Source organism: Oxyura jamaicensis, chromosome 2, assembly GCF_011077185.1.
Source record: "Oxyura jamaicensis isolate SHBP4307 breed ruddy duck chromosome 2, BPBGC_Ojam_1.0, whole genome shotgun sequence".
NCBI classification, from domain to species: domain Eukaryota; kingdom Metazoa; phylum Chordata; class Aves; order Anseriformes; family Anatidae; genus Oxyura; species Oxyura jamaicensis.
The window spans coordinates 129,380,705-129,404,177 of NC_048894.1; the positions used below are offsets into that span (position 1 = coordinate 129,380,705).

The 23,473-nt window shown below is 40.7% G+C and overlaps 2 protein-coding genes and 1 long non-coding RNA gene across 3 annotated transcripts; all 3 read left to right on the forward strand.

The window, feature by feature from the left end:
- The first annotated feature begins 4,931 nt into the window (after window positions 1–4,931).
- MRPL53 (mitochondrial ribosomal protein L53) lies at window positions 4,932–9,917 on the forward strand. Its single transcript, XM_035318976.1, has 3 exons — window positions 4,932–5,088; window positions 5,994–6,106; window positions 7,754–9,917. Exons 1-3 carry the CDS (start codon window positions 5,000–5,002, stop codon window positions 7,876–7,878), a joined length of 327 nt encoding a protein of 108 aa, XP_035174867.1. The 5' UTR covers window positions 4,932–4,999; the 3' UTR covers window positions 7,879–9,917.
- A 1,227-nt stretch (window positions 9,918–11,144) lies between these two features.
- Window positions 11,145–13,313, forward strand: LOC118162662. Its single transcript, XR_004748557.1, has 2 exons — window positions 11,145–11,723; window positions 11,882–13,313. It is a non-coding gene; the product is annotated as an uncharacterized LOC118162662 (long non-coding RNA).
- A 4,202-nt stretch (window positions 13,314–17,515) lies between these two features.
- Window positions 17,516–22,666, forward strand: LOC118162413 (fatty acid-binding protein 5). Its single transcript, XM_035318541.1, has 4 exons — window positions 17,516–17,821; window positions 20,367–20,539; window positions 21,520–21,624; window positions 21,766–22,666. The coding sequence occupies exons 1-4, from the start codon at window positions 17,746–17,748 to the stop codon at window positions 21,814–21,816; spliced, it is 405 nt and encodes a 134-aa protein (XP_035174432.1). The 5' UTR covers window positions 17,516–17,745; the 3' UTR covers window positions 21,817–22,666.
- Window positions 22,667–23,473: the final 807 nt, after the last annotated feature.

The following is a 23,473-nucleotide window of genomic DNA, read 5'->3' on the forward strand; positions in this document are numbered from 1 at the left end:
CTGGCTAGTTACCACGTTCGTTTGAGTGATATTGGTATAGTTTGCTGACAATACAAATACCCTAGGACATCAATCTGCAGGCATGGCTATTCTTAGCAGAAGACAGTGAAAACAAACTGCTTTGCTTACAATATTCACAACACTGAAGCATACCCTTAAAAGAGTAGTGCAAATGTCAATATGCTGCTGAGCTCCTCAAAATTTGTAACAAGTTATCCCGAGCACAGACAAACCTTCGGGAAGCCTTTGAAAATATAGATCGAAATTCAATGCAACTGCTTTGAATTCATGCTGTTAGGGTGGTTCTGGAAATGTATTCCCTCTTAAATTATGACAAAGTTTCTGTTAAAGTTAGGACTGACAAACAGGAAGGTACCTGGGGGTCACCATGTGTAAGGACCTTTACAGCCCAAATATACATATTTAATCTACCTGGAGCTTCATGCAGGGATTACAGACCTTAAGGTGCTAACCTTAGGTGGCTGCCTCTCATTTCAGCTCATCTTTGTGCCTCGTGCTATTATGATAATGAGCTTTACTCGCTGGAAGCAAATGCATATTTTAAATCCGCATAAAAATCCAAATGATAGCTGCATGTATTCGGTGAGGTATTTGTTACACAGAGAAGAAAAACAGATGAAGTGAAGCTTTTGTTCTACCTCACGTGAAGATGTAGTTATTATCATCAAGAAATCATCAAGTTACAAAAGCCAGGGACTGGCACAGTATGTTCTTAGCCAGTTAAATACTGCATGTTATTTTAGCAAACATTTCTGCTGGCAATTGGCAACCTCAGGCAACAGAAATACATGTTTGCAGAGAAGTAAAGAGCAACCAGGGAATCTGTTTATTCACTCCCGTAAAAGCTTTTCTTAACTGATATGCAGTTACTATTTCAGAATGAACTGTAAACCAAGCTTGTTTAAGGCAGCAGTTTTGTTGATTGAGTTTAATTTTATTTCTGAAAACCACATTAACAGCATTCGATTGTTAGTTGGTTTATTAATGGTACACAAATTCCATACTACTATTAGCATAAAAATATGTTTAAATTCTATGATTTTAAGAGGCTTAAAGGATCTTTACGAACTCTTCTTTGGGGAAACATTCTAAAAATTCAGTAACTGACGTATGGTGTAAGAATATCCAGTTCAAAGGAAGAAACAAAACAATACAAAAACACAGACTGGTTTATATTTTTATGACTCAGCACAATAAGCAGTGCTGCTCCAGTATGGTAGAGGATTCATCCCAGCATGTCCTTCAGCATGGCACTAGTATTTTGTAGCGACTTCCTACAAGCCCTCTGTAATCTTCACCTTCTCTGTCCATAGCTCTTAGAAGGATATGTGTCATGACATCACTCCCATTGGAATGTTTTTCTTTTTCTGGAAAAAAAAAAAACTCATTCTTACTGTCAGATGCAGTGCATTGTCTTCCCCAAAAAGCCTCTTCTGGGTGGCTGCCTGGGAGTATTACCTCAGTGCAAAACAGGCAGGCTGCTGGACTTGTGTTGCCTCTCTTCTTAGCAGTGGCTACCTCCCTGAAGGGAGCGTTACATTTTATTCCTAGACTACACAGTGTTACAGCTGGATGTGTGGACAGGAAATTTTGGTTGCTAAATGCTGCACCTATCACTATTTGTGACAAGACTCGGACAAAAGAAAAAAGGATGAACATTCAGAGTAAGGAATCAGCTGAGGACAAGCACAGATAATGAACTGCAGAACCAAGTAAGTGCATGGAGGTACAATACCACACCTGAAAAGAAGCCTTGAGAGCCTTCTATCATGCAATGTTTTGGAAGAAGAAACTGAAAGATCGGCAAATTTAAAGGGAAGAAATGAACTTCAGTTCATTCAGAGCTATCAAAAGCCTTAGTCAGGATGCTAAAACCAGACATGCCTAAACTATGGAGATATCAGACTCCTAAGACCTCTGAAATGTAGGCCTTTCTACAGTCATAAAGCATTACAGAAGAGGAATGTGATAAGTAAAGAAAAGAATCCTCCCTGGATCTAGGAGAACCTCGAGGATTAATGAGAAAAGATGAAAATTGACTGGCTATAATTAATATGATAGTCTTTTTCTACCCATCTTCATAATTAAAGTGTAAAAGGTGGCTGCATTTTTTCCTTGCTATGTATGGTGCCTAGATATAAATCATCTACAGGCTCATGACTACACTTCAGTGAAACTAATGACATGAAAATCTGTAGACTTGGGATGAGGCAAAGTTTATAATAAAAAAGATTGGCCTGGTGAAAGGAATATTAAAAGTATTTCTATTATAATATTGTATTTTTTATGCCTCTTCATGTTACTATGCTTTGGGAATATGTATAATTATCACCAGGTATAACACTCATGAATCATTCAGCTTCAAAAGGACGTCCCTGGAGAACAGTCCCAAATGCAGATACTTGACTGTTCCCAGATTACTTGCTTGAGTTGGAGGGACTGATTCAAGGTCCCTCATGGACAAATCATCAGTTTTTCAGAAAAGGCATTTAAATGTTGTGCTTCAGAGGTCAGCTGGAATTACTGTGTTATAAACTGAGAGTAGTCGAACATTCTGGGGTTAACTACTGCCTGGGCTTAAAGGCAGATGAAGAAATGCTGTTCTTTTTAATAGCTGTGTCACCTTGCTGGCTATCTATCTAATTTATTTACTGTAAAAGTTAGCACTCTTTCACCAGAATTATCATAAGCTAAAATTATTGCATCTAGAGTGTGTGCAGAGAAAAACTTGCCTGTCAACATGTAAAGAATGATACACAGTCCCTTGGTTTCCGTTCACTGAGACATTCTATTCTTTGAAAATAGCATAGAGCCTTTTTGCTCACATATATCTGTTTTTTCATGTTACTGCAAATCTCTATCTTAAAAATAAATAAATAAATAAATAAATTAGAAATTAGTTTTAAAAGGCAGAAATGGTTTTTGGTTACCCTAAACAGATTGCTTAATAGGAAAGATGTATTATTTACTGCTGACAATAAATTCCTGGTAAGGAAAACGACATTTTTTTTCCTCATTTATCTGTGCAGCATAAATTACACATTCTACATGAAATTACTATCAGAACACAATAGGAGGAGATATTAAATATTTTTGCCATGCTATTTTGAAGTCTTTAAGTGTCACAGTACCAACAGTGTGTTGAGTAGAGCCCTTAGAAAAATCAGCGATCATTCCTTCTTCTTCAGTCCTTTGCTGATTCTATTCCTTCAGTGCTGTCACAGAAGCTGATGGAAATTTTGCTACAGATTTTAAATGGAGTAGATCAAGTTCTTTGTGTTATGATAAAGCAAGATATATTGACATTTTGTAAGTTACTTTTACCTCCTAAGTAAAAAGTATTCCATTTACCTGGTCCTGGATCTGTTCCTTTATATCTTCCTCAGGAAAAAAATCTATTTACATCAGCCATATATTGGTTATAGAGAATTATTTCAAAAGACATTTCAAGGAATTGTATTGTTTTCCTATAATTGAAAGACTATGATTAAAAAAATGAGAGAGAAAGAGAGAGAATAAAAACATTAAAACTATATTGACTCCTCTGAGTTTAGTTTTACTATTTAATTTCTATTGGCTAAATCTCAGTGAAGAGAATGATTTTTCTCAATAACTGTGTAATTTAAAGAGAACACAGAGGACTTCCAATAAACAAAGATAAGCTTCTAAGAATAGGTTACCCTTTACAAAGGACACTAGATATTCAATGCATTACCTGTAGATTGGAAACATAGGTCTGTCTTGAATATTAAAATAAAAATTCACAACGTGTTCAAATGCCATTACTACTAGGTTTATTCCATTCTATCCCTAATCCTTGATAAGATCTCAATAGCATTGAGCAGAACACAGTAATGAGACCGTTGCAACAATTTATCAAGGAGGTTTCTGCCATCTAGTGGAAAACATACAGCTTACACCAACCGCACGAATATCTAAAACCTTTGTTTAAAGACTGGGTATCTAACCCATTGGAAAGAAATGTATTCACTTCCGACACAACAAGCATCTCTTCTGCTTGATATATTCCAAAATACTTCCTCTAATTTGTCCTTGGTCATATTGCCTACCCGTTATCTTTATCCTCATTATCCTCATTTACTCAATCACATTGAATACACTACAGTACTTCTGAATGACATCAAAATCTGTCACTTAATAGCGATAGAAGTAAAAGTAAAATTAAAATAAATAAGCAAATACAGACTTCCCAAGCAACCTTACTTCTTGAATTTCTGGATAAAATACGATAGCTTCCCTGAAAGTTTTATTCCATAACCGCTGCTTATGGTATGCAATTTTATGTGGTACTGGGGCCCTGAGCAGATCCTTTATGTCAATGTTATGTCAAAAGCTTGCCTTTTTTCTCTAACTTTGCCTATTGGACTAACAGAAATATTACCTCTTTCCATATACTTTTTTCCCCTCTTTTTTAGTATCATTGGAGGATCACAGTTACACCTATAATATATTAAGATAACTACTCCAATGAAGAAGTTCCTAACACGGAATATTATCAGAACAAGTGCAAATCAGAATCAAGGTGCAATCCCCAAGCAGTAGGGCTGACGGCTGCTGTTGGCCCATCTAAAATCAGACAGTGTTTAGGAGCAGGTCGGTACAAAGCCTCGCGGCAGTAGTGACTGCAATGGTTTCTGCTCGAGCGAACCTTCACAGCCTAGGAGGTGTTTGTGCTGTTTAGGTTTGGATACCTAAATCCATGCCTAAACAGGCATTTAGGGTATTACACAGCAGAAAGAACAGTCGGTTGGCCTCTCTCCTTTAACTATACACACGCGCAGCCTGAAGAGCCCCAGATCATTAAATTACGCTCGTAGGGACACCCGCCGGGGAAGTCGCCTCAGCGCCCCGCGGACTACATTTCCCAGGCGGCTCTGCGGCAGACGGCCCGCCCGCCTCCGTTGCCCGCCTCTGCGAAGGGGCTGCTGGGAGTTGTAGTGGAGGGGGCAGCGAGAACATGGCGGCCAAGATTAACGTAGTGCTGCGGCCGGTGAAGAGCATCGTGGTCCGCTTCTGCCCCTTCGAGTCCAACGTGGAGAGCACCAGGTGAGGGGCGCCGGGGGGCTGCGGCGGCCCCGGCCCCCTGGCGGCGTTGGTGTGTCCTGGGCCTCGGGCCTGCGCCCGGCGGGGCGGCCTGGGCCTGCTCTCAGGAGCCGGGGGGGAGGAGGGGACGCCACGACCGTGGGGTCATTTCAGTTAACCCCACGTTAATTGAAATAACTTTGAAGACTTGCGTTTACCAGGGGTGTACGCTCCCGTGTGAACGCACGTGCATTTAGCTTTACCACACAGCGCCTGTTGTTGAGCCTGTGGAGGACAGACAGCGGTTCCTAGTCCTCCTACTGATAATGGGAGAGAGAGGCAACAGCTCCCGCTGTGCCCTGGTAACTGACTGTTGGAGAACTCGTAGTAATTGTGGTTGTGCCGTGATACAGCTTCCGCGCCACACAACTGTAAAGTGTCATTTTGTGTTGGGTTTCCTGACACGTCAACTTTTAAAATACCCTGTTAACACAACTTAGCGTATAAGCCGCCAGAACGTCAAGCCGATGTCACGCATTTGACAAATCTACTGAAGGTAACATTATATAAATAAATACTGCCTCAAACCCAAACAAGGAAACATTGGCAAGCAAGCGGTTTATACACAAAAATGGAAATTACTTTGCTGACTCCTGTGTTGCTATTATTAACCCAGCTGGGAGAAATGCATTTAAGTTCTGTGAAGTTCTTTCTACATATTAGTATATATGGAATATCCATTTGGATTTTTACAAGTGATTTCCTCATAAAAAGTACACCTGAAACTATACAATACAAATTCCATTATGTTTACGCTTTTGTCACCCTGCCATGTCAAGCTGTTCAAATCAGTTTTTGAAATCTCTTCCATGTATTTACTGTAATTTCTATCTACAGTGTACTCAATACATCTTTAAATATATTTTCAGAAAATTTCTTGAATGTATAAGCCGTAAAAAAATACAAGCCACTAACAGGAACTGCGAAGTGACTGCAGATGTGAGACACGATGGGTCTGAACCACTTGTGGATGTTATGTTTGGTAAGAAGTTCTTTTTTAGTCTTTACAAAAAAAAACCTTACAAGTTTGTGTTTTTGCAGTGTTACTGTCTCCTTTATGATACTTTTTGCTGTGGTTTCTTTTTTTGGTTCTGGTCCGCACCTAAATGTTCTGCAGCAGGGAGGAAAAAAGGAAGAGGGAGTCACTGACAGTTTGAAATATATAGAAACATGAATATATGTCTTTGTACAAGTTAGATCTGGTAGAGTTGAGTCTACTTTTGCAGTAACATACTTGTGGGATCACACAGTCAAACAGAATTCTAGAGAAGGAAGTGTAGCTTTGTTTTGATGTAAGAATCTGTTCACTTTGTAATTTTCTTGTTATCTGTGGTAGAGGCATCCTTATCTAGAGAACAGAGAAGTTTAATACTTTCAGCTGCTTACACAACTGAGTAACTTGCTATGTAGCTTGAAAGAACTGCTCATACTGGACCATACGTGTGCAGGTGGCCTTGCAAAATGAGGTCAACTGGAGTACAACGAATTTCTCGGTCTGCTTTGAGAGTACAGTGAGGAGGAAGGGATGATGGTGGAAATTTCCTCAGTTCTGGAAGCAGCCCAGATTCAAGGCTATGGACAGATGGCTGTAATCTGCTTTTGTCCTTTTCTCTGTCTGTATCTTCTTTCCTGCTGTGCTGTAATGGCTCAATATGGCATGTAGCCCATTAAAGTTTTCATTATTACTTTTTCCTGTTACCCACTTTTCTTTAAGCTCTCATATATTTAGTGAGTCACTAGAAATGCCACAAGTGCTGAATGTACTTCACTTTGCTGAGGAGAGCCAAATTATTTTAGTGTTGACAACAGTTGTTTCTCCCTCCCCCATGCCTCTGCCTTTTCCATCCATGACTCTAACTGCGATGTATTAAGACTTAAGCAGTAACGCTTCATGTTTTCTAGTGTAAAACAAAAACAACATATTTCACTAATGCCAAGAGCTCTGAACTCTTCAGTTTCTAAGAGCCGATTTTTTCCAAGTGAGGTTTGCAGCCCTTGCAGTTGGCAACTGTTATTGGAACTTGGATGCCCTGCATGGTATTGCATTATATAGGTTTGGATACATCTTTTATATCTGCAAATCTTGTAAAAATTAAAAATTAACTTAGGTACTGCCCTTAGTTTCTAATGCTCCCTCCATGTTTTAAAGTGATGTTTGTTTGTTTGTTCTCAGAATTTTAGAAATCCTAGTGCTCTGTACTTTCTGATGTTATAACTGCCAGATTGCGTAACACAATTCACTGTTTGGGCTAAAGAAGTAAGTTAAATGGACCATTACAACATGCTGCTAAAATGCTGAGCCATGTGTGGAAATTATGCCCAATAGTACCTTCTGTTAGATAACTTTGAGGATATAATGTGAGGCATTCTTAGGAAATATATGTTCTTACTATAGATACATCTAGAAAAATGTTTATTTTTGAATAATGCAGTGCAGAAATAAAGATTACATGCTCATTCAGTGCAGTTCAATATATTTGTTTGTTGCATAATAAGATTTCGTGGTAAGTGGACTACCTTCTAATCAGACAAGATGAACAGGGTATTTGGACTTAAGTATACAAAACAACTGCACGCTGAAGTAATTGTGGCTTAGACTTTGAGTTCTTGAAATTTCTTTCCTTTACAGCTGATGGAGAGCGATTGATAATGAAAGGAGCCAACCTGACGACAGTAGAGATGTTAACAGCACTGGGGTCCAGATGTAATACAAAAGAGCTTAAGGCAGAACAGAAAAGCCAGAAGAATCACTGAAGAACAGAACAACTGTGTTTGCATTTACATGTGTTAAAACAGGAAACCGTACAGAAGGATTTCTCCGATGCAACAAATTCTAAGAGAGATGGCTGAAACACTGACCAGGTTAACATAGAGCAAATTGAACTATTTAAATGTTCTCCTATCTTCCACAAAATGAAGGCATAATGCATTGACAGATCATCATCTACTAGTGGATCAGAGTGACTCAAGATGCGTGAATGCACCTTTCTAAGCACCTGCCTCTGTCATCTGCATGTTGGACTAATATCACATGTATTTGCATATAACTATGAATACTGCACATTAGTTAATAAATACTAAAGTGAAGACGGGTCTCTAGATGTTATCTCCAACATTTTTTCTATGTGTTGGAACACAAAATATTACAGCAGTTATCATTTGTGAAAACTAATAAATATCTGAAGACTTTAAAAATATTCATCATTGACGTAGCCGAGGAACTGCAAGCTGCAATTACAGAGTAGATTTTCTGATACTCAGTTTATATTACCTCTGTTGCTAAGTCCCTGTCATTTTCTATTTTTCAAGAAAGTGTGAGATTTGCTAAATGTAAATTTAGCTCAGCAATTAATGTAACAAGGCAATGGGACTGTGAACACACAGTAGAGCTTCTCATCCTGCATAAAAGTAGCAAAGTCTAGCTCAAAGGGAAACATAAGTTAATGTTTTTGATAATTGGAGAAAAGGTCTATCTTTGAAGTTCAGTTTTGTAATATTTTTGTCACTCAGTTGTGGGAGATTTCATTATATATTTTATAAAGATCAAAGGGAGAGCTTTATTTGGTGTTTATAGCCTGGTGTCCAACCCTATTATTTATTAACGTAAGTGCTTAGGTGTCTCATCTGTATTGCAGAGCTCTGGGGGTTTGGAAGGGCTGATCTGTCCTCAGGCTGTGCAGGTGAAGGTGTCAACTGCACATGCATTTCATGTGCATCAGTTTTGTTCTAGTTCAGTTCTTAATGAAAATGTAACCGAAGTTCTAGTTTCAAGAACTGCAGGTGTAGTCCTATTGAGGTATGAGTTCTACCTGTTGTTAATCAGATGCTCGACTTTTTATAAAATGTTAGTATGTACATTTAGTCATACATTTAGTATGACATTAATTTGACAGCAGACTTAGGGCATGAATCTTGTATCTAAAACTAACCTGAACTTATTTTTGCCAAGATTTGTAAATGGAGACTGTCCTTTCTGAAAGCAACATTGTTTTATCTAGCAGCATGTTTAAGGTCTGTCTTCACAACTTCTTCACCAAGTTGTTGAAGTCAAGGTGATCTCTTTATCACCTTGCAGATGGAGGTGCAGAGCTGTGCTAAACACACACCTGTGATGTTTTATGATGGCCTCTTCTGCGTGTTTGCAAGAAATAGAAGAGGGTGAGATAAAATGATTGGGGCAGGTAGGTCAATGAAATTCAGACACGGGAACAACACGTGTGAACTACTTTGTCTGGGATGAATACCTTCTCTGCAGTCTGTTATCCTTTTATTATTATTATTATTTATTTATTTATTTTAATTAGGCCACCAGCTCTTTGAGGTGGTTCCAGAATGCTGAGCTCCTGAACCTGCTACTGAGCTCCCTTCTAGTGAAGGAGTTATGAAAACGTGAAATTCCTTGAAAGGATTGCAAGTCCTGTGAAGCTAAAAGAGTATTTCAGAAAGTGAACAAAATAGAAAAAAAGTTATTCAAAGGACAGTTTGAGGGTTTTTTGTTTGTTTGTTTGTTTGTTTTTCAGTTTAGAGGAATATTTTGTGGCATGATGTTACCTGTATTGGTCTTAGAGAGAATGTGAGAAGTGGGAAAACACTGAAGAATTATTTTAGTCCCCAGTTAATCATGTATTTGTATGCTCAAAAGGTGATTTTTGTGATCTATTTATTTTTTTTAACAATTTGTACAACAATTAAGTAAATTATGCAAAGGTTGTCTTCAAATGTGAAGCACTTATATCCATTGTAAACAATTAGCCACATATATCCACTTAGAGAATAAAACAGGGGTTAAGTAATATTAAGGTGCTAGAGTGTTTATATTGGTCCAAGATTGAGGTTTATATATGTGACAAGGAGAGAGAGAAAAATGAAAGTCCCAGTTCAGCTTTTTACAGCCAAAATAAATTGTCCCTGTTGAAGAAATAAGATTTCTTTTTCTTTAGTCTAATGGAGGGGGATCCAGCTCTCTACAGAAAAAAATCTTTTGGGGTATTTTAACCCAGAGGTGCCCAACATTGTTGCTTACATCAGACAAAAGGCCAATAACACCGCTATTGAGAAATGACTGACAACGCGGTGGACAAAGTGTAGGCTGATGCTGCCTTTGCTCTGTGTGCTATTAGCTGCAATTTGCAATGGTAAAAGGAGAATATGTTTTGTGCATGAAAAAGAAGTCATTTTCTAGGATTCAAATATGTAAGGAAAGGAAAATGTACAGGATAGAAAAACAAAGCTCAGAACGTGCATTCTCAAGATTACAAGATAGTGAAGTCATACAAGCAATAGGGGCAAGAGGGTACTCTGATGATTATTATGTTGGTATGTAGAAAATGATTCTCCCCGTACTCTGCCGATAAGGGTACAAATGCATTTTAAAAGTGTATTGAAGATAATCTTTAATGAATTTATTCTCCAAGCATTTAAATAATTTTGCTGTGAGCTCTTCATACGGTATCAATTTCTGCTCTTGTGTGACTGAATGAAACAAAGCAGAGTGACCGGCTGCTCGGACATGTTATCAACATCCACAGGCTAGGGGTGTGGATATAGAGGGTATTAAGGTCAGTCATACACAACAAAGCAGGGTTGGATCAGCATTGACTTGGCGTGTTATTATTCTCTGACCCACAAATCTTGATGATAATACCTCGCCAAAAGTGTAGCCACCTGCCTAAATATAAAAGGAGCTGGAACAGGTCCTTACAACACTAGGATTAACTAAATACAGACAGCACTCTATGTTGGGGAAGTAGGATGTCTGATAGCAGGTGATGACTTTAAAATGTTTTTAGGCATCTTGTACTCATCTCTGAAAATCATTTGCCCTATTGGATGTGAAAGAATGCATTAATTTTGGCTTTTCCTAGTTTTCCACCTATATATACTCTGTGAATCTTGAATGACCAACGAATGAATATGGTACACTGAAGTGAAAATTGAAAAATAGAGAAAGAAAATTAAGTATCCTTGGACTTTAGCTGTTAAAGCTTTAGCTGTTCTCAAGGCTTTATTTTTATTTTTTAATTTTGCTCCCAAAGATATCTTCCACGTGTGTACACATGTGCACAGGGAGGGTACACCCTTTGTAGTTGAGGAATTGCTGGCTTGCTGCCCACCTCATCAGCTGAATGCGCAACTCTGCACGCCAGGCCTGGCTTCTCCACTGAGTGGTTAGGGGTCACCTCCAGGCTAACAGCTTGCCTGTCGACAGTGCCTCTCTCAACGGCGCTTTCATCCCCTCCTTTCTTCTCCTTTCTTAAGAGCCTTTTTCCTTCCTGCAACTATTTGATCTGATCCGCTCTTGTCTTTTCCCTCTGGGAGGCCTGAGTCAATCTTCTGAGCCCTTTTTGCTGTCCGCCAAGAGCTTGCAGTAGCTTTGAGCAATTGAGAAGCTTTGCTCCTGGTAGACTCGTGCTTGTTCTCTTCTTCCCCCTCAACCTTACTGGCTCTGTACACTGAGAAGTGTTGGGACACAGCAGCGCTTTGTGGAGCCACTTTGCTCTCTGATTGTCTTTTACCTAAGAGCAAGTAATCTTTACCTTGAGCCGGCCTTCTCAAGGTTTTACAAAATTAAGGCTGTGCCCAGGGAGAGAGATTAAGAGGTGTGAAGGTGAATGAGTTCCCATGTTGATCTGTTTTGATCATGTCTTGTTTTAAGTTTCAGAGTGGTATTTGGAAGCAGGGTTAACATGAACGTAAAGGCTCTGCTTGGCTTGGAGCACTTCCCTACATACTGGTAGTGCTGCAAGCAGGTTAATAGCATGTCAAATGGGGCGCTGTGTTGTGCTTCGTCAGGGAGGGTGGGTGTGCTTACATATGAAAAGAGCATTTCTTTTAAGACAAGATAGCTAGAAGAGCAGAGTGGCAGACCTGCTTGTGAAAATGCGGGGTCAATAGGAACAAAGCCTGGGAAAGGCTGAGTCCTTCGTGGGCAAGTTTTCATACCTCTGTCTGATCATCTTTGCAGGAAGTTCGAGGACAGGCAGGAGACAAAGCAGCACGTTCCTTCTTGTTCCTTCTTTACCCAGTTAACACTTCTCTGTTTCTTTTGACCCCTACACCCTGTTTCAGCAGGGGATGAAAGACCAGCCCGACTTTAAAAATAGCATGGTCTGCAAGAAAAACCAGCAAATTTGTCATGTGAAACACAGTTCTTCCTCAAACTGTCTTTTCGTTACTAGTAAGTCTGAGTGGTTCAAATCACTTGCATGAATAAAAGAAACAGTATTTTCACTGAGTTTTTAAAGTTTCTTTTTCTAAGTGGGACTTTAGAGCACTTCTCTTCAAAATCTACTGCTCAAATGAATCCCACAGTATTTACTGGAAATGGCAAATGAATGAATGGTGTGGCTATTTCTGCCTTTCCTTCATATAGCTCAGCACCAAGTTAGACTGCTCCTTAGTATATGCACAGACTGGGAAGGGTACAAGAAACTACCAAAACTATCATGTGGCAGAAACATAGAAAAAAAAATGAACTAAGGTATTTCTTATTAAGGTTACCTTAATTTATTAATTAAGGTATTTCTTACCTCCTCACAGATTTTCTATGGCCTAGGTTTTAGATATGTAAGCTCATATTGCGAGAAGGAATCAAGGACGCGAACCCAAATATAGTGAGGCTTTTCAGGTCTAGAAGAGAAGCCCCGAGAATGAAAAGTAGTGCAATTATTAAAACTATAAACATTTTTTTTTTCCTGAGGTTACCTTTAGAAGGGTCAGTTAATATCCTTAGTAATGAAACTTTCCTTAGAATATGCAACTGAAAATGAATGCTAAAACCCTTCTAAAATCCAGTGGGCAAGTCTGCAATTTGTGATTCTAGAATTCATATGCTCATTGTTTGTAGAAATATTTCCTTCATCTTTACTTATTGCAAATTTTTTGTCCTTACCTTAACCTTATGTCCTTATTGTTTGAGAACACACAGAAAGGACAAAGTAGGTTATTTTTATTTGGTTTTATAACCAAATAGAGTTTGGGGCTAATGTTTTGTACATCTGGGTTTCCTAAAAAGCTCTGCAGTTTATTACCTTTCTGAAAGTCTCATTTGTGAGCAGGTGTCCCCTGCTAACAAGCTATGGATAATGGACACTCTTGGACAATTTGTAATCATCCGAGTTGTTTTTAGCATTGCAATGACTATTCTGACTATGAATTTCTGAAGTGAAATAAAAATGTGTTTATACTAATATGTGGATGTTTGCTCTTCAGGGTAGATACTGCTGCTAAATAAAGAGGATTTTTCAAAGCTTCCAAAGTCAGGCTCAAAGTCATATATCTGAAGTCACTGTGAGGTGAGCTGGAATTGAGATCAGCCCATTTTTGTCTGAAATGAGGAAAACGAAGCCTAGAGTTGCTCTCCATGGTCACTTTGGTCTCTGGTGCTGTCCCTGTCATTCAGCCAAGGCACAGCCGATGAGCTGTCACAAGATCACAGCAGTAAACTTTCCCTTCGATGTAAGCATTTCCCTTTAAATTTGCTTTGAACATGCTGATGACGGTGCAGGGGCCACGCGCTGAAGCTGCCAGTGTGCTAATTGCATTACGTTAATTCTCCATGGCATCAGCAGCGCCCGGGGCACTGGTTGGCTGGCACTGGAGCTGGCCATGCGTGAGCCAGCCCGTCCCTGACAGCCGGCCACCGAGCGCCTATGTGGCAGCCTCCACGTCCAGAGGGAGGGCTTCTTGGAGGAAGAGGAGCTGGAGAGTAAACTGGCTTTGTTTTGACGTGAAAGCCGAGACGCATTGCACAAAGCCCATTGATAAAACACGAGCCATGCCCAGCCCGTTTAGCTCAGGGTGATGCAATGCTTACACTCCAGAAGAACTTAAACATATTGACATACAGATGAAAACACACAGGTTCATGTGTTGCTTCATAATCCTCGGTCTGGTATTGCCCAAGTACAGAGGTCCTCAGATGGAGGAAAGCTTACCTATACCAGCCATGCAACCGTAGCACGTGTTTCATCATGTCTACCCATGATGACATGGCTGAGAAGGGAAAACCACACTTGTACAACCAGGAAACAGAAACAAAGCTCTGCCACCTATGCAATTTTTCTCATCCATGCCTTGGGGGGTGAGTAACTATTATTCATGGACTGTTTGAATTTTTTTTTTACAGCTAGATGTAGGATGAAGAGTAGAATTTGGACTGTGCTGTCCAATATTCCTGGCAAACTCTTAAGACTTTCTTAAGAGGTAGTCTTGTCTAGAAGCAGCCTACTGCTTAGGGAAGGCACTATATATGTGTGTGATATGTCTGCACACTGGAAGGAAGGCAGGATCCTCCCTTTTACACAGTCGGGCAAAGCACAGTGCTATCAGATTGGGTTCCTTCCAAGTTAAGCATATGGGCATTTTAATGAGTAAAGGTCTAGGGAAAAAGTTGCATCTCCCATGCAACCTAATCAGCGATATGTTGCAGACGAGCGAGGTGGTGCTCTGCCCTGCCCCAGGAGCAGGTATTACGACTCTGAAAGACAAAATATGGCTTGGCTTACATGCAATGGGCAGCGCTATGGCTACGTGAAGAGAAACCTCAAACACTGCTGGTCACGGCTTCCCAGCTCTCGTGTCAGCTGAAGCGTCACTGCACGACGTGCAGTAGCCCAGAGGAGTAGGACAAAGGTCTCTCTGCACTCTTTTCCTTTGGTCCTTTTCTTCGCAATTGGTAATAAAGGACTGTAATATCCTCCCCTCCTACAAGATGTAAGGGCTTGGCTGCCTTGGAAAAACATCCTCTCTGGCAGGCCCAAACTGCCAGACTGGTGGTTGCTCCCAACTGACTACGTGCTGTCCATGCAACTAACTTCCATGGAAAATTTTACACCTCTCAATGTTGGTGTTATTCCTCTTCTCTTGGAACATGTATAGTCTAACGTGGAGAAGAGGACAACTTCCCTCAGAGAACTTAAGCTGTCTGCACTGAAACAGTAATATGTGGCATGGGAATTGAACACTTGCAGGTTGAACATATGTATTTGCTGCTTCTCTTGGGGTATGTGTAGGGAGGAGAGGAGGCTAAACACAAAACACACCAAACCATGATGTTAGCATCAAATTAGGCAGGAACTGGGATTTAGAAACAGATCCCCATGGACCAAGCATCCCTGAATATCTGACCATTTTATTTTAGCTCTCAAAGTAAGTAACTGCATTCCATCACCTTTCAAACATTTGGCCAATATATGGACAATATTGTCGTGGTAGCAAATCAAGAATTTTTGGTAGTCCAGTCCATTTGTACCTTACCCAAATGGACACATCTTTGGTCCATATAGTTAATTTGTTTGATACAAGACATACCAGAATTCTCATGTTTCAAAGAATTTTTGAGATGTGCCATTGACAGAATCACAGTCAGTAAACTATATAACTGGATTAATTTGCAAAATGCTAGATTTCTGTAAAAATTGAGAGATTTTCACCATATCCTAACAGTCTACTTTTCAGAAAAGAGATACAAGACTCTTTTCTTACATCTTTTGTGAACATGCCTAGACTTGAACAGTTTGCAAGAAGAGTAAATCAAAACAAAGGACTTGTGGGAGGGTTGAAAACACAGCAGCGTTCTGCACAGGTACATAGGTGGATCTCCCTATCCTTCAGATCCAGGAATACCATCTCACCACTAGATGGAAATAGTGGATTTTACATCTTCTGTCGCTCTATCAGAATTTATACCTGTGTAATGTTTGTATATCATAAGCCATCTGCAGGCAGGGCTGCAGGAAGGTGGATCAGAAATTCTTTGCTAGCATAGGTGGATGAAAGCCAAGACTTCTATTTCTAGAAATCATCCCCATTTTACAAGACTGAAGACTTCCTAATTCCTGAAGGATGATTCTCTTTGATCCCCAATCTAATTGCTTTTAATTTAGTCTTTCTATAAACAACCAGAAGGGAGCTGCAGGACAGGCAGCATTTTTGTTCCGCTAACGTGAATTGGGTAGTAAACTTCAGCCTAACTAAAGAAAAAAAAAAAAGAAAAAAAAAAAAAAAAGAAGAAGAAGATAAAAGTGGAAGGAAGCTGAAAGTCTTGTGTTTCAATATTCCTGTTTAATGACAAAAAAAGCAATGTGGCTTGTTGCCTTATGAGCAGACGCTATAGCATTGTTTGCATATTAAAAGAAAACATACAGTCAGAGAAGCGGAAGGTAATTAAAGGCAGTTCAGTAGGAAAGGTTAAATAGAAGTACTTAAAAAAATCTCAGCTGAAAAAAGAGCTGATTATTTAGCGTATGATAAACCTGACCTTTTCTAGAAAGTATTAAACCTTTAAACTGATTCAGTTTTGCTCTATGACGCTGCATCACTGCAAGGCGTAAATAGAAGCACCAAAACATCCAGATTCGGGGCACCCCTCCATCTTGTGACATTCTGGAACCAGCACAGAGACCTTGCTGTCTCCTCTGGTTTTGACACCTCATTCTCAAACTCCTTCTCGAAAGTACTGGTAAAGAAGTACAAAACCACTGCTACTACACCAAAAAACGCTCCTGGCATTGGGCATATCTTCAGATTTTTATTTTTCTGGCTGGGAGATGGTAGCTCTGGGTTTCACCCAGATTGGTGCAAGGCCAAAAGAGATGCTGATCGGCATAATCCCAATGATAGGAACAAATCTTGGGACACACTGGAATCAGGGTTTCTGTTGTGACTCAGAAATAGCAGCTTTCTTCCAAAATATGACAGTAAGTCTGTCTGTGCACCTGGTAGAATTTGACAATTGGCCCAAACCTCACAGGGCCCAGCAGACATGGAGATTTTGTGCTGATGTTGGTTAGCAGCAATGGTATCTGCAGTGCTTTCCTTTAGGAAGTGGGGATTAGGGTACTGTGGGTCAAGAGCACTCAGACCAAGGCACCAAGTCTGCATTTTCCCCGTGCTGAAGCAGGAGGTTGCATGAAGGCTTTGCTTTTTTTTCTGTGTACCGCAGGTACCTGCGTAAATCCCCTGTATTGATTGAAGGTGCTTGCTGTCGCTGCGTGCAACAGCTCTTCTGGGTCTGCAGCATGCTGCAGATTGCTGGATTTAGTGATACGGGATGTACCAAGGGGATCTGGGGGGATAGTGGGAAGACCTGCAAAGGAATCCCATGCAGTTTGGGGATGCCGACTCTTTATAGCCCTCTCTTCGTGCCACATGATGCCCCATGCTCGTTTCTCCCTGATTTATCACAAAAAATATCATTGATGCTATGATCTGTAACACGCAGAGTAGCTTAGGATTCATCACCCCAGACTGCAAAAACCTCCTTGGGGCCCAAATCCCAGCGACCAGCTTCGTTCCAGAGCACACTCCCCCGCCGGGCCCTTTCCACAGGCGGGAGGCCGGAGGAAGAAGAGGAGGAGGAGGAGGAAGGAGAAGAGGAGGAGGAGGAGGCCGGGCAGCACCGCGGCGTGCCCGCTCTTGTCACGGCCGCCGCGGGCGGGTCTCGCCGGGCGGGGGCTCGGCGGGGAAGGGGCCGGGGCGCGGCGGGCGCCCCATTGGCTGTGCCCGGCCCCACACGGCCGCGGCCCGGCCATAAAGCCGCCCGCGGGGCCGCTGCCGCCCGTCCGCCGCCCGCCGCGCCGCCACAGCCCCGCCGCCAGCCCCGCCGGAGCCGCCGCCGCCATGGCCATCGATGCGTTTTTAGGCAAATGGTGCCTCGTCTCCAGCGAGGGCTTCGAGGAGTACATGAAGGAGCTGGGTAAGGGCACGGGGGCTCGCCGCACGCCGGCAGGGCTCTGTCCAAGGTCCGCGGACGGCGGGGCGGCAAGGGGGCGGCGGCGCTATCTTTTTATTTTATTTTATTATTTTATTTTATTCCATTTTGTTCCGTTTTATTCCATTTTATTCCATCCCATTTTATCCCATTCCATTTTGTTCCATCCCATTTTATCCCATTCCATTTTATTAATTTTTTTTTTTTTGCACCGTAATGGCTCGTCCCCGCCAGCCTGCGCTCCCCCTGCCCCTCGCCGCACCCAGCTGCCGCCCGCAGCCCTGCTGCATCCCCAGGCAGTCACCGTGGGTGTCTCCGAGAGACCCCCGGCGGATTGTGTGCCCGCAGGCACCCAGAGCATTGCCACCGGCTGCTTGTGTCCTTCTGTATCTCAAGGGGATGGCCCTGGCTTGCCATCCCCAGCTCCAGGTTGCTGTACGTTTTGCAACACCATGCTACTGAATCAAGAACAGGGCTGACGCTGGCAGCCTCCTCTGTGAGCTAACTGGGAGCAGAATTCCTGCTCCCCTGTGAGCATCCTGGCCAACAGGTGGTGGAAACACTGCAGTGTCCGTGTGGCCCAGAAGCTGATCTTTTCTGCAGTCTGTTCCCTGCTGAAAGCTAGGATATTTTCTCAGGAGGTGGGAGATTCTGCCTTGAATGTCTTTAGAGGGAGGAGAGGAAGGAATTTAGGTCATGCACTCCTTGTGTAAAATACAAAGGGCATCGCTGCATCTATGCTCAGCTGAAAGCAGGGGCTGTAAGTGCATTTTGTGAGAGAATGGGTAATAGGCATGATCTGAGATAACCCTCTGGATTAAGCCCTTTGGGAGACCTTGGTGGAGGAAGTTCAAGAATATAAAACTCCACTCAGTTCATCAGGATGCCACGGTGCTCACATCTGACGGCCGGGGCCGGGCATGTGCTCAAACTGCAACTTCAAAGTAGAAATTAAGTGCTGCAACTACAGAGCACCTCCCATGTGTAGGCAGCAAGTGAGTTTGTGTTCAGATGGCAATCTTAAACCAGTCACTGTTCTGTTTTACAGTTGCAATTTAGGCAAGTAAGCTTACTCCAAATCACCCTTTAGGAACCAGTCTTCTATCGGATCTCACCCTTGCTGACTGCTTAGGAAACTGCCTTTGATCCTACTGAGACACACTATGAATGGGATTCTGCAGATTCTGCTCACTCTGTGTAAAAATGTTCAGTGATAAAGGAGTGTGAATTTCACTGCTTGGCATATGGAGAAAAGTACTTGGCTCATCTCTGTTTAGTCAGATTTCAAGGTGTAGCTGGTCAAATAACTCACTGATAGCTCCGGACTGGACAACAGCAAAGGGATGGGTGGGGGACCCCACACCAGTAACTTCCAGTTCCATGCACAACACCCGGACTGAGGAGGACTGGTTTTTACTCTGCAGGCTGACACTTACATCATTTTTCATTCCTTGAATCCGAGTTGATTCTGGAGAAATGGTGTCTGGGAATTTCTTTCTTATTTTCACCTCCCAAGAAAACTGTGATCTTCGTTTTGTGGACTCAGCCCTCACCCGAGTATCCTGCACACTCCCGCAGAGTGCTGCACTGTATCTGACAGCATTCCTAACCACACCAATTGCAGAGCACAGACATTTGCTGACTTGGTAGCACTTTATGCTCACAGGTTGCTTATCAATGCTTGGTCCAGATCTGCCCTTTCCAGTTTAATGGAGTCTATTTTGTTGCCTGAACACCCTCTTACTGATGTCTTCACCGTTCGGATCAAAAAGACTCAGGCAAAGCACTTCAACAGGGCACCCGGGCTTAGGGAGGTTGAATCTTTATTTATTTATTTTTTTTCTGAAGGGTTTTGAGGACAACTGTCTACAAACGATACCCCTTAATGTGCTGAATTTTCAGTCATTTGTAAAGGTCATTTGTCTCAAGGTCCTTTTTTTCCCCTCCATGTGTAATTTGCCTGCAAGCAGGATTTCACATGATGGGAATATTCTAATTCAGAAGCCTATATTTTGGAGACAGCACGTAGAGGATGAAATTTTATTAAAACTGCATGCTTGCAGTTGTGTACAATGTGATTGTAGAGTATATCTTGAGTAAGTTGAAATAAATACATGGGTGGATTCGCCAGTCAATTAATTCTGTAGAATTTTTAAAACATTCAGAACTGAAAGGAAACACTGTTATGTTACTTCATGCTTTTGTCTTTGTTTTCCTGTTTATTGTGTATTTCAGTTTGTAAAAAATTAATGCTGAGTTCTGGGACATCAGGCAGGCAGTCTTTGATAAGGCAAAGTAGATTTAACCTTATCTCTTTGAGGGCAGAGGAATAACCATGCAAATATGCTTTTTTTCCCTTCCCCATTAATGGATAATTTAAAACATCCTTTTTCTTTGTGACTCTTGAGCTTTGATTCTCAAGTGTACTTAAGTGACTAATTAAATGGGAATTAGGTGTTTGAACTTTTGTGTGGTCCGAAGCCTTAGGGTTTAACTGACTTTGTGACACTCAGTGCCTCTTGCCTTGCAGGTGTGGGTATGGCCATGAGAAAAATGGGAAGCATGGCCAAACCAGATGTTTACATTATTAAGGATGGAGATACAATCACCGTAAAAACAGAAAGCACCTTCAAAACTTCACAGTTCAGCTTCAAGCTTGGCGAGAAGTTTGAGGAAAGTACATTAGATGGCAGAAAAACTCAGGTCAGTATCCTAGATTTTCTATTGAATAAACACAATTATTTGGGTGTTTCAGAGATGAAGATACTTTTTAAAAGTCAGCTTTCACATCCATACTAACAATGCTTTATTTGATGAATAGCTGTCACTGTAAATCTCATTGAAATCAATTAATGTTTTTCTGGATTAAGCAATTTCCAAAGAGGGAAAATGCTGAAGCTAGTCATGTCTTCTGTATTTTGTTGTTTTCAATTTGTTGGGCAAGCACTGTGTAAGTAAAACCAATAGACATTTAAATCCACGTTAAAACCAAATGCCACTTTATTTGAAGCCTATGGAAAAAATCCCATTGATGTTTAATCAGAGGCAATTCAGCCCTACAATTAACCTGACCGTTCAGTCTCTGCTATTTGCATAACAAGAGCCTGGTTCAGTGTGCAGGGGTTACACACCAGGCATAAATGTGAATCACAGTTCCTAATCACCAGTTCTAGAAGGCAAAAAGGCTTCTCTCTGCACTGAGTGGGGAGAATATTCACCCAAAAGGAGGTTAAAAACAAAGAAGCGCTCAAATATGTCTTGTATCTTCTTGTGTGAGTGCTATGTACCATTTCCCCCCACGTTCAATGCCATGCTGTCAATTCATCTGTTTTTGTAAGATCAGATAAATATTAGACAAAAGCTCAAAGCCCATGCACAAAGCGATGAACAGAGAACATCGTCTGCTCTTGTTAATTGAAATTGTGCATGCTGTCAAAGGTCTCTTGCATGCAGGAATGCATCAGAGCAGTGAATGAACAGTGAGATAATGTAAGAAGAAGATCAATAAAAAAAAAAAAAAAAAAAGAAAGAAAGATGATATCCCAGCTTTGTAGAAGACAGTGACAAACTTACTGTTGAGTGAGCTGGGGTGGGAATCTTTCCTTTGGAATAAAGTGTTAGAAAACATCAGCCTTCATCAAATGCCATGGGTAAAATATTAAATCTTGGGTTCTTTATTTCAGACGCTTATCAACTTAAAAGATGATGGATCATTGATCCAGGAACAGGAGTGGGATGGCAAGAAGACCATAATAACACGGAAACTTGTGGATGGACAGTTGGTGGTGGTGAGTTCAGTCCTGCTTTCTCATCCTTGAGTGTTGTTAGCTGGTAGCCTGTGAAGTAACTCTAAAAGATCTTTAGCTTCAGCCTTTTTCCTTGCATTCTGTACCAAGGCAAATTAATCAATTATTTTCTTTATCTTCTAGGAATGTGACATGAATGGTGTCAAGTGTATTAGAGTCTACCAGAAGGCGTGAGGACGTCTTCATATTCAGTAGGAACTTGCTACAAACAACTCAGTTCAGTGGACAGAGCTCCTTTACACTCCATAATTTCCTTTTCCCCGTTTTCTAGTATTTCAATGGACTGAGTAGCTGAGTGCAATCCTTTTTAAAAGCCGTGATGTAACTATTATGTAACTATTCTGAACTTATGAGGCTATTAAAGAAAATTTTCAAATATATGAAGTGGAAATGTTGTTACTATAGTAGAATTTTAAAGTGAGGTTTTATAAAAACTCAGTTTGGTTTTAGGCTTTACTACAAACTCTCTTCAGTTCAAGATAATTCAAAGTTTGATAACAAACAGTTAATAGCAAACTGAATTTTAACCAGTCTTTTCATCTTTAATTGCTATGATATTAAAATCTGAAATAGGAAAAAGCATTTCGAATTCAGGCTCTACAGTTGTTTCTATCTTGCATGTTACAAAGTAAATGGAATTTGGTGGGTATAAATAAGAGATAAGCCTTGCTGGTGTTTAATAGAGGAATGTATTTTCAGGGGTTGGTTTCTTGTTTCATGTTTCAAACCCATACATTTCTTATCTGAAGAAATATACATACTGGTGAGCCAATAGACATAATAAACTTAAGTAAACACACAAGTGCTTTGCTTCAAGAAAGCCTTATTTTGAGAACGCTCTTTGTTTTCCTAGCAAAATTCCTATTTCCTGTCTAGTATCATTCTACAAACTCTTAAACAAAATCTACTGAAATACTGCCTAAAACTTAAAGCCTCATTTTATTATTATTTTTAACTGGCTTGAAACATCTAGAAATGGAGTTTATATGCTTTAAAGTGCCACAATAAATACTCAGAAATATCAGTGTCTTGAGTATTACTTTTACGCTGGTTGGGAAATAGAGCCTGTGATGTAAGTAGTTTTCCAAGGAGCTGTCAGATAAGTCTAAATTAAAAAGTGAAGTTCTGTCACAACAGACAAACATGCCCTAATAGTGAAACTGTTTATCAGCAGGTGATGAGAAGCTTTCCAATGATTGGATTCAGAAGTCTGGGGGATCATGCAATTGTACACTTCTAGTTTGCAGCATCTGTCATTGCAGAATCTATTGCTACTTCAACCCTATTTTAGCTGATTACTGTATACATCATATTACTGAGCTTTCCGTAACAGCAGAAAAATCTGTCATGTATGATCATCCTACCCCTCAGGGAAGATTGCTTTTCCCATAACTTTAAACTATTTACCTTTTTCATAATTTGCTGAGTATTTGTGAATCATCCCTTCTACCTACCTCATCTGCAAGAAGTTAGATATGGAGCACACTTCTTGCATTTTTTGTTTTTCATGATCTGTAAAAATACATTAAATGGGAGTGGGAGAATGGGTGCAGCTACCATGGCATGATATGAAAATTCTGCATCCCTCCCAGAAGAAGCAGAGCATTGCTGCTTTAAGTGGGGGCATCATGCCATCCTTGGGGTCACTGGTTTATCACTTACTGCTACTTGTTTACACTTCTGATACTGAGTAGTGTTAACTGTTTATCTTTCATTAGAATGCAAAAAAAACTTCCAATGTCTTTTATAGGACATCCGTTTTGATTACGGTGAGATCATTTCTTGTAAAACAAAAGGCAGAAGAGTATCTTTTGAGTTATTTCCTATGGAA

Excerpts from the sequence above, each read along its gene's own strand:
- MRPL53 (XM_035318976.1), top strand. The coding sequence starts at position 5,000 with ATGGCGGCCAAGATTAACGTAGTGCTGCGGCCGGTGAAGAGCATCGTG. Across the intron at positions 5,089-5,993 it reads TCCAACGTGGAGAGCACCAG|AAAATTTCTTGAATGTATAA; the intron begins GTGAGGGGCGCC and ends ATATATTTTCAG. Across the intron at positions 6,107-7,753 it reads ACTTGTGGATGTTATGTTTG|CTGATGGAGAGCGATTGATA; the intron begins GTAAGAAGTTCT and ends TTTCCTTTACAG.
- LOC118162413 (XM_035318541.1), top strand. The coding sequence starts at position 17,746 with ATGGCCATCGATGCGTTTTTAGGCAAATGGTGCCTCGTCTCCAGCGAG. Across the intron at positions 17,822-20,366 it reads GGAGTACATGAAGGAGCTGG|GTGTGGGTATGGCCATGAGA; the intron begins GTAAGGGCACGG and ends CTTGCCTTGCAG. Across the intron at positions 20,540-21,519 it reads TAGATGGCAGAAAAACTCAG|ACGCTTATCAACTTAAAAGA; the intron begins GTCAGTATCCTA and ends TCTTTATTTCAG.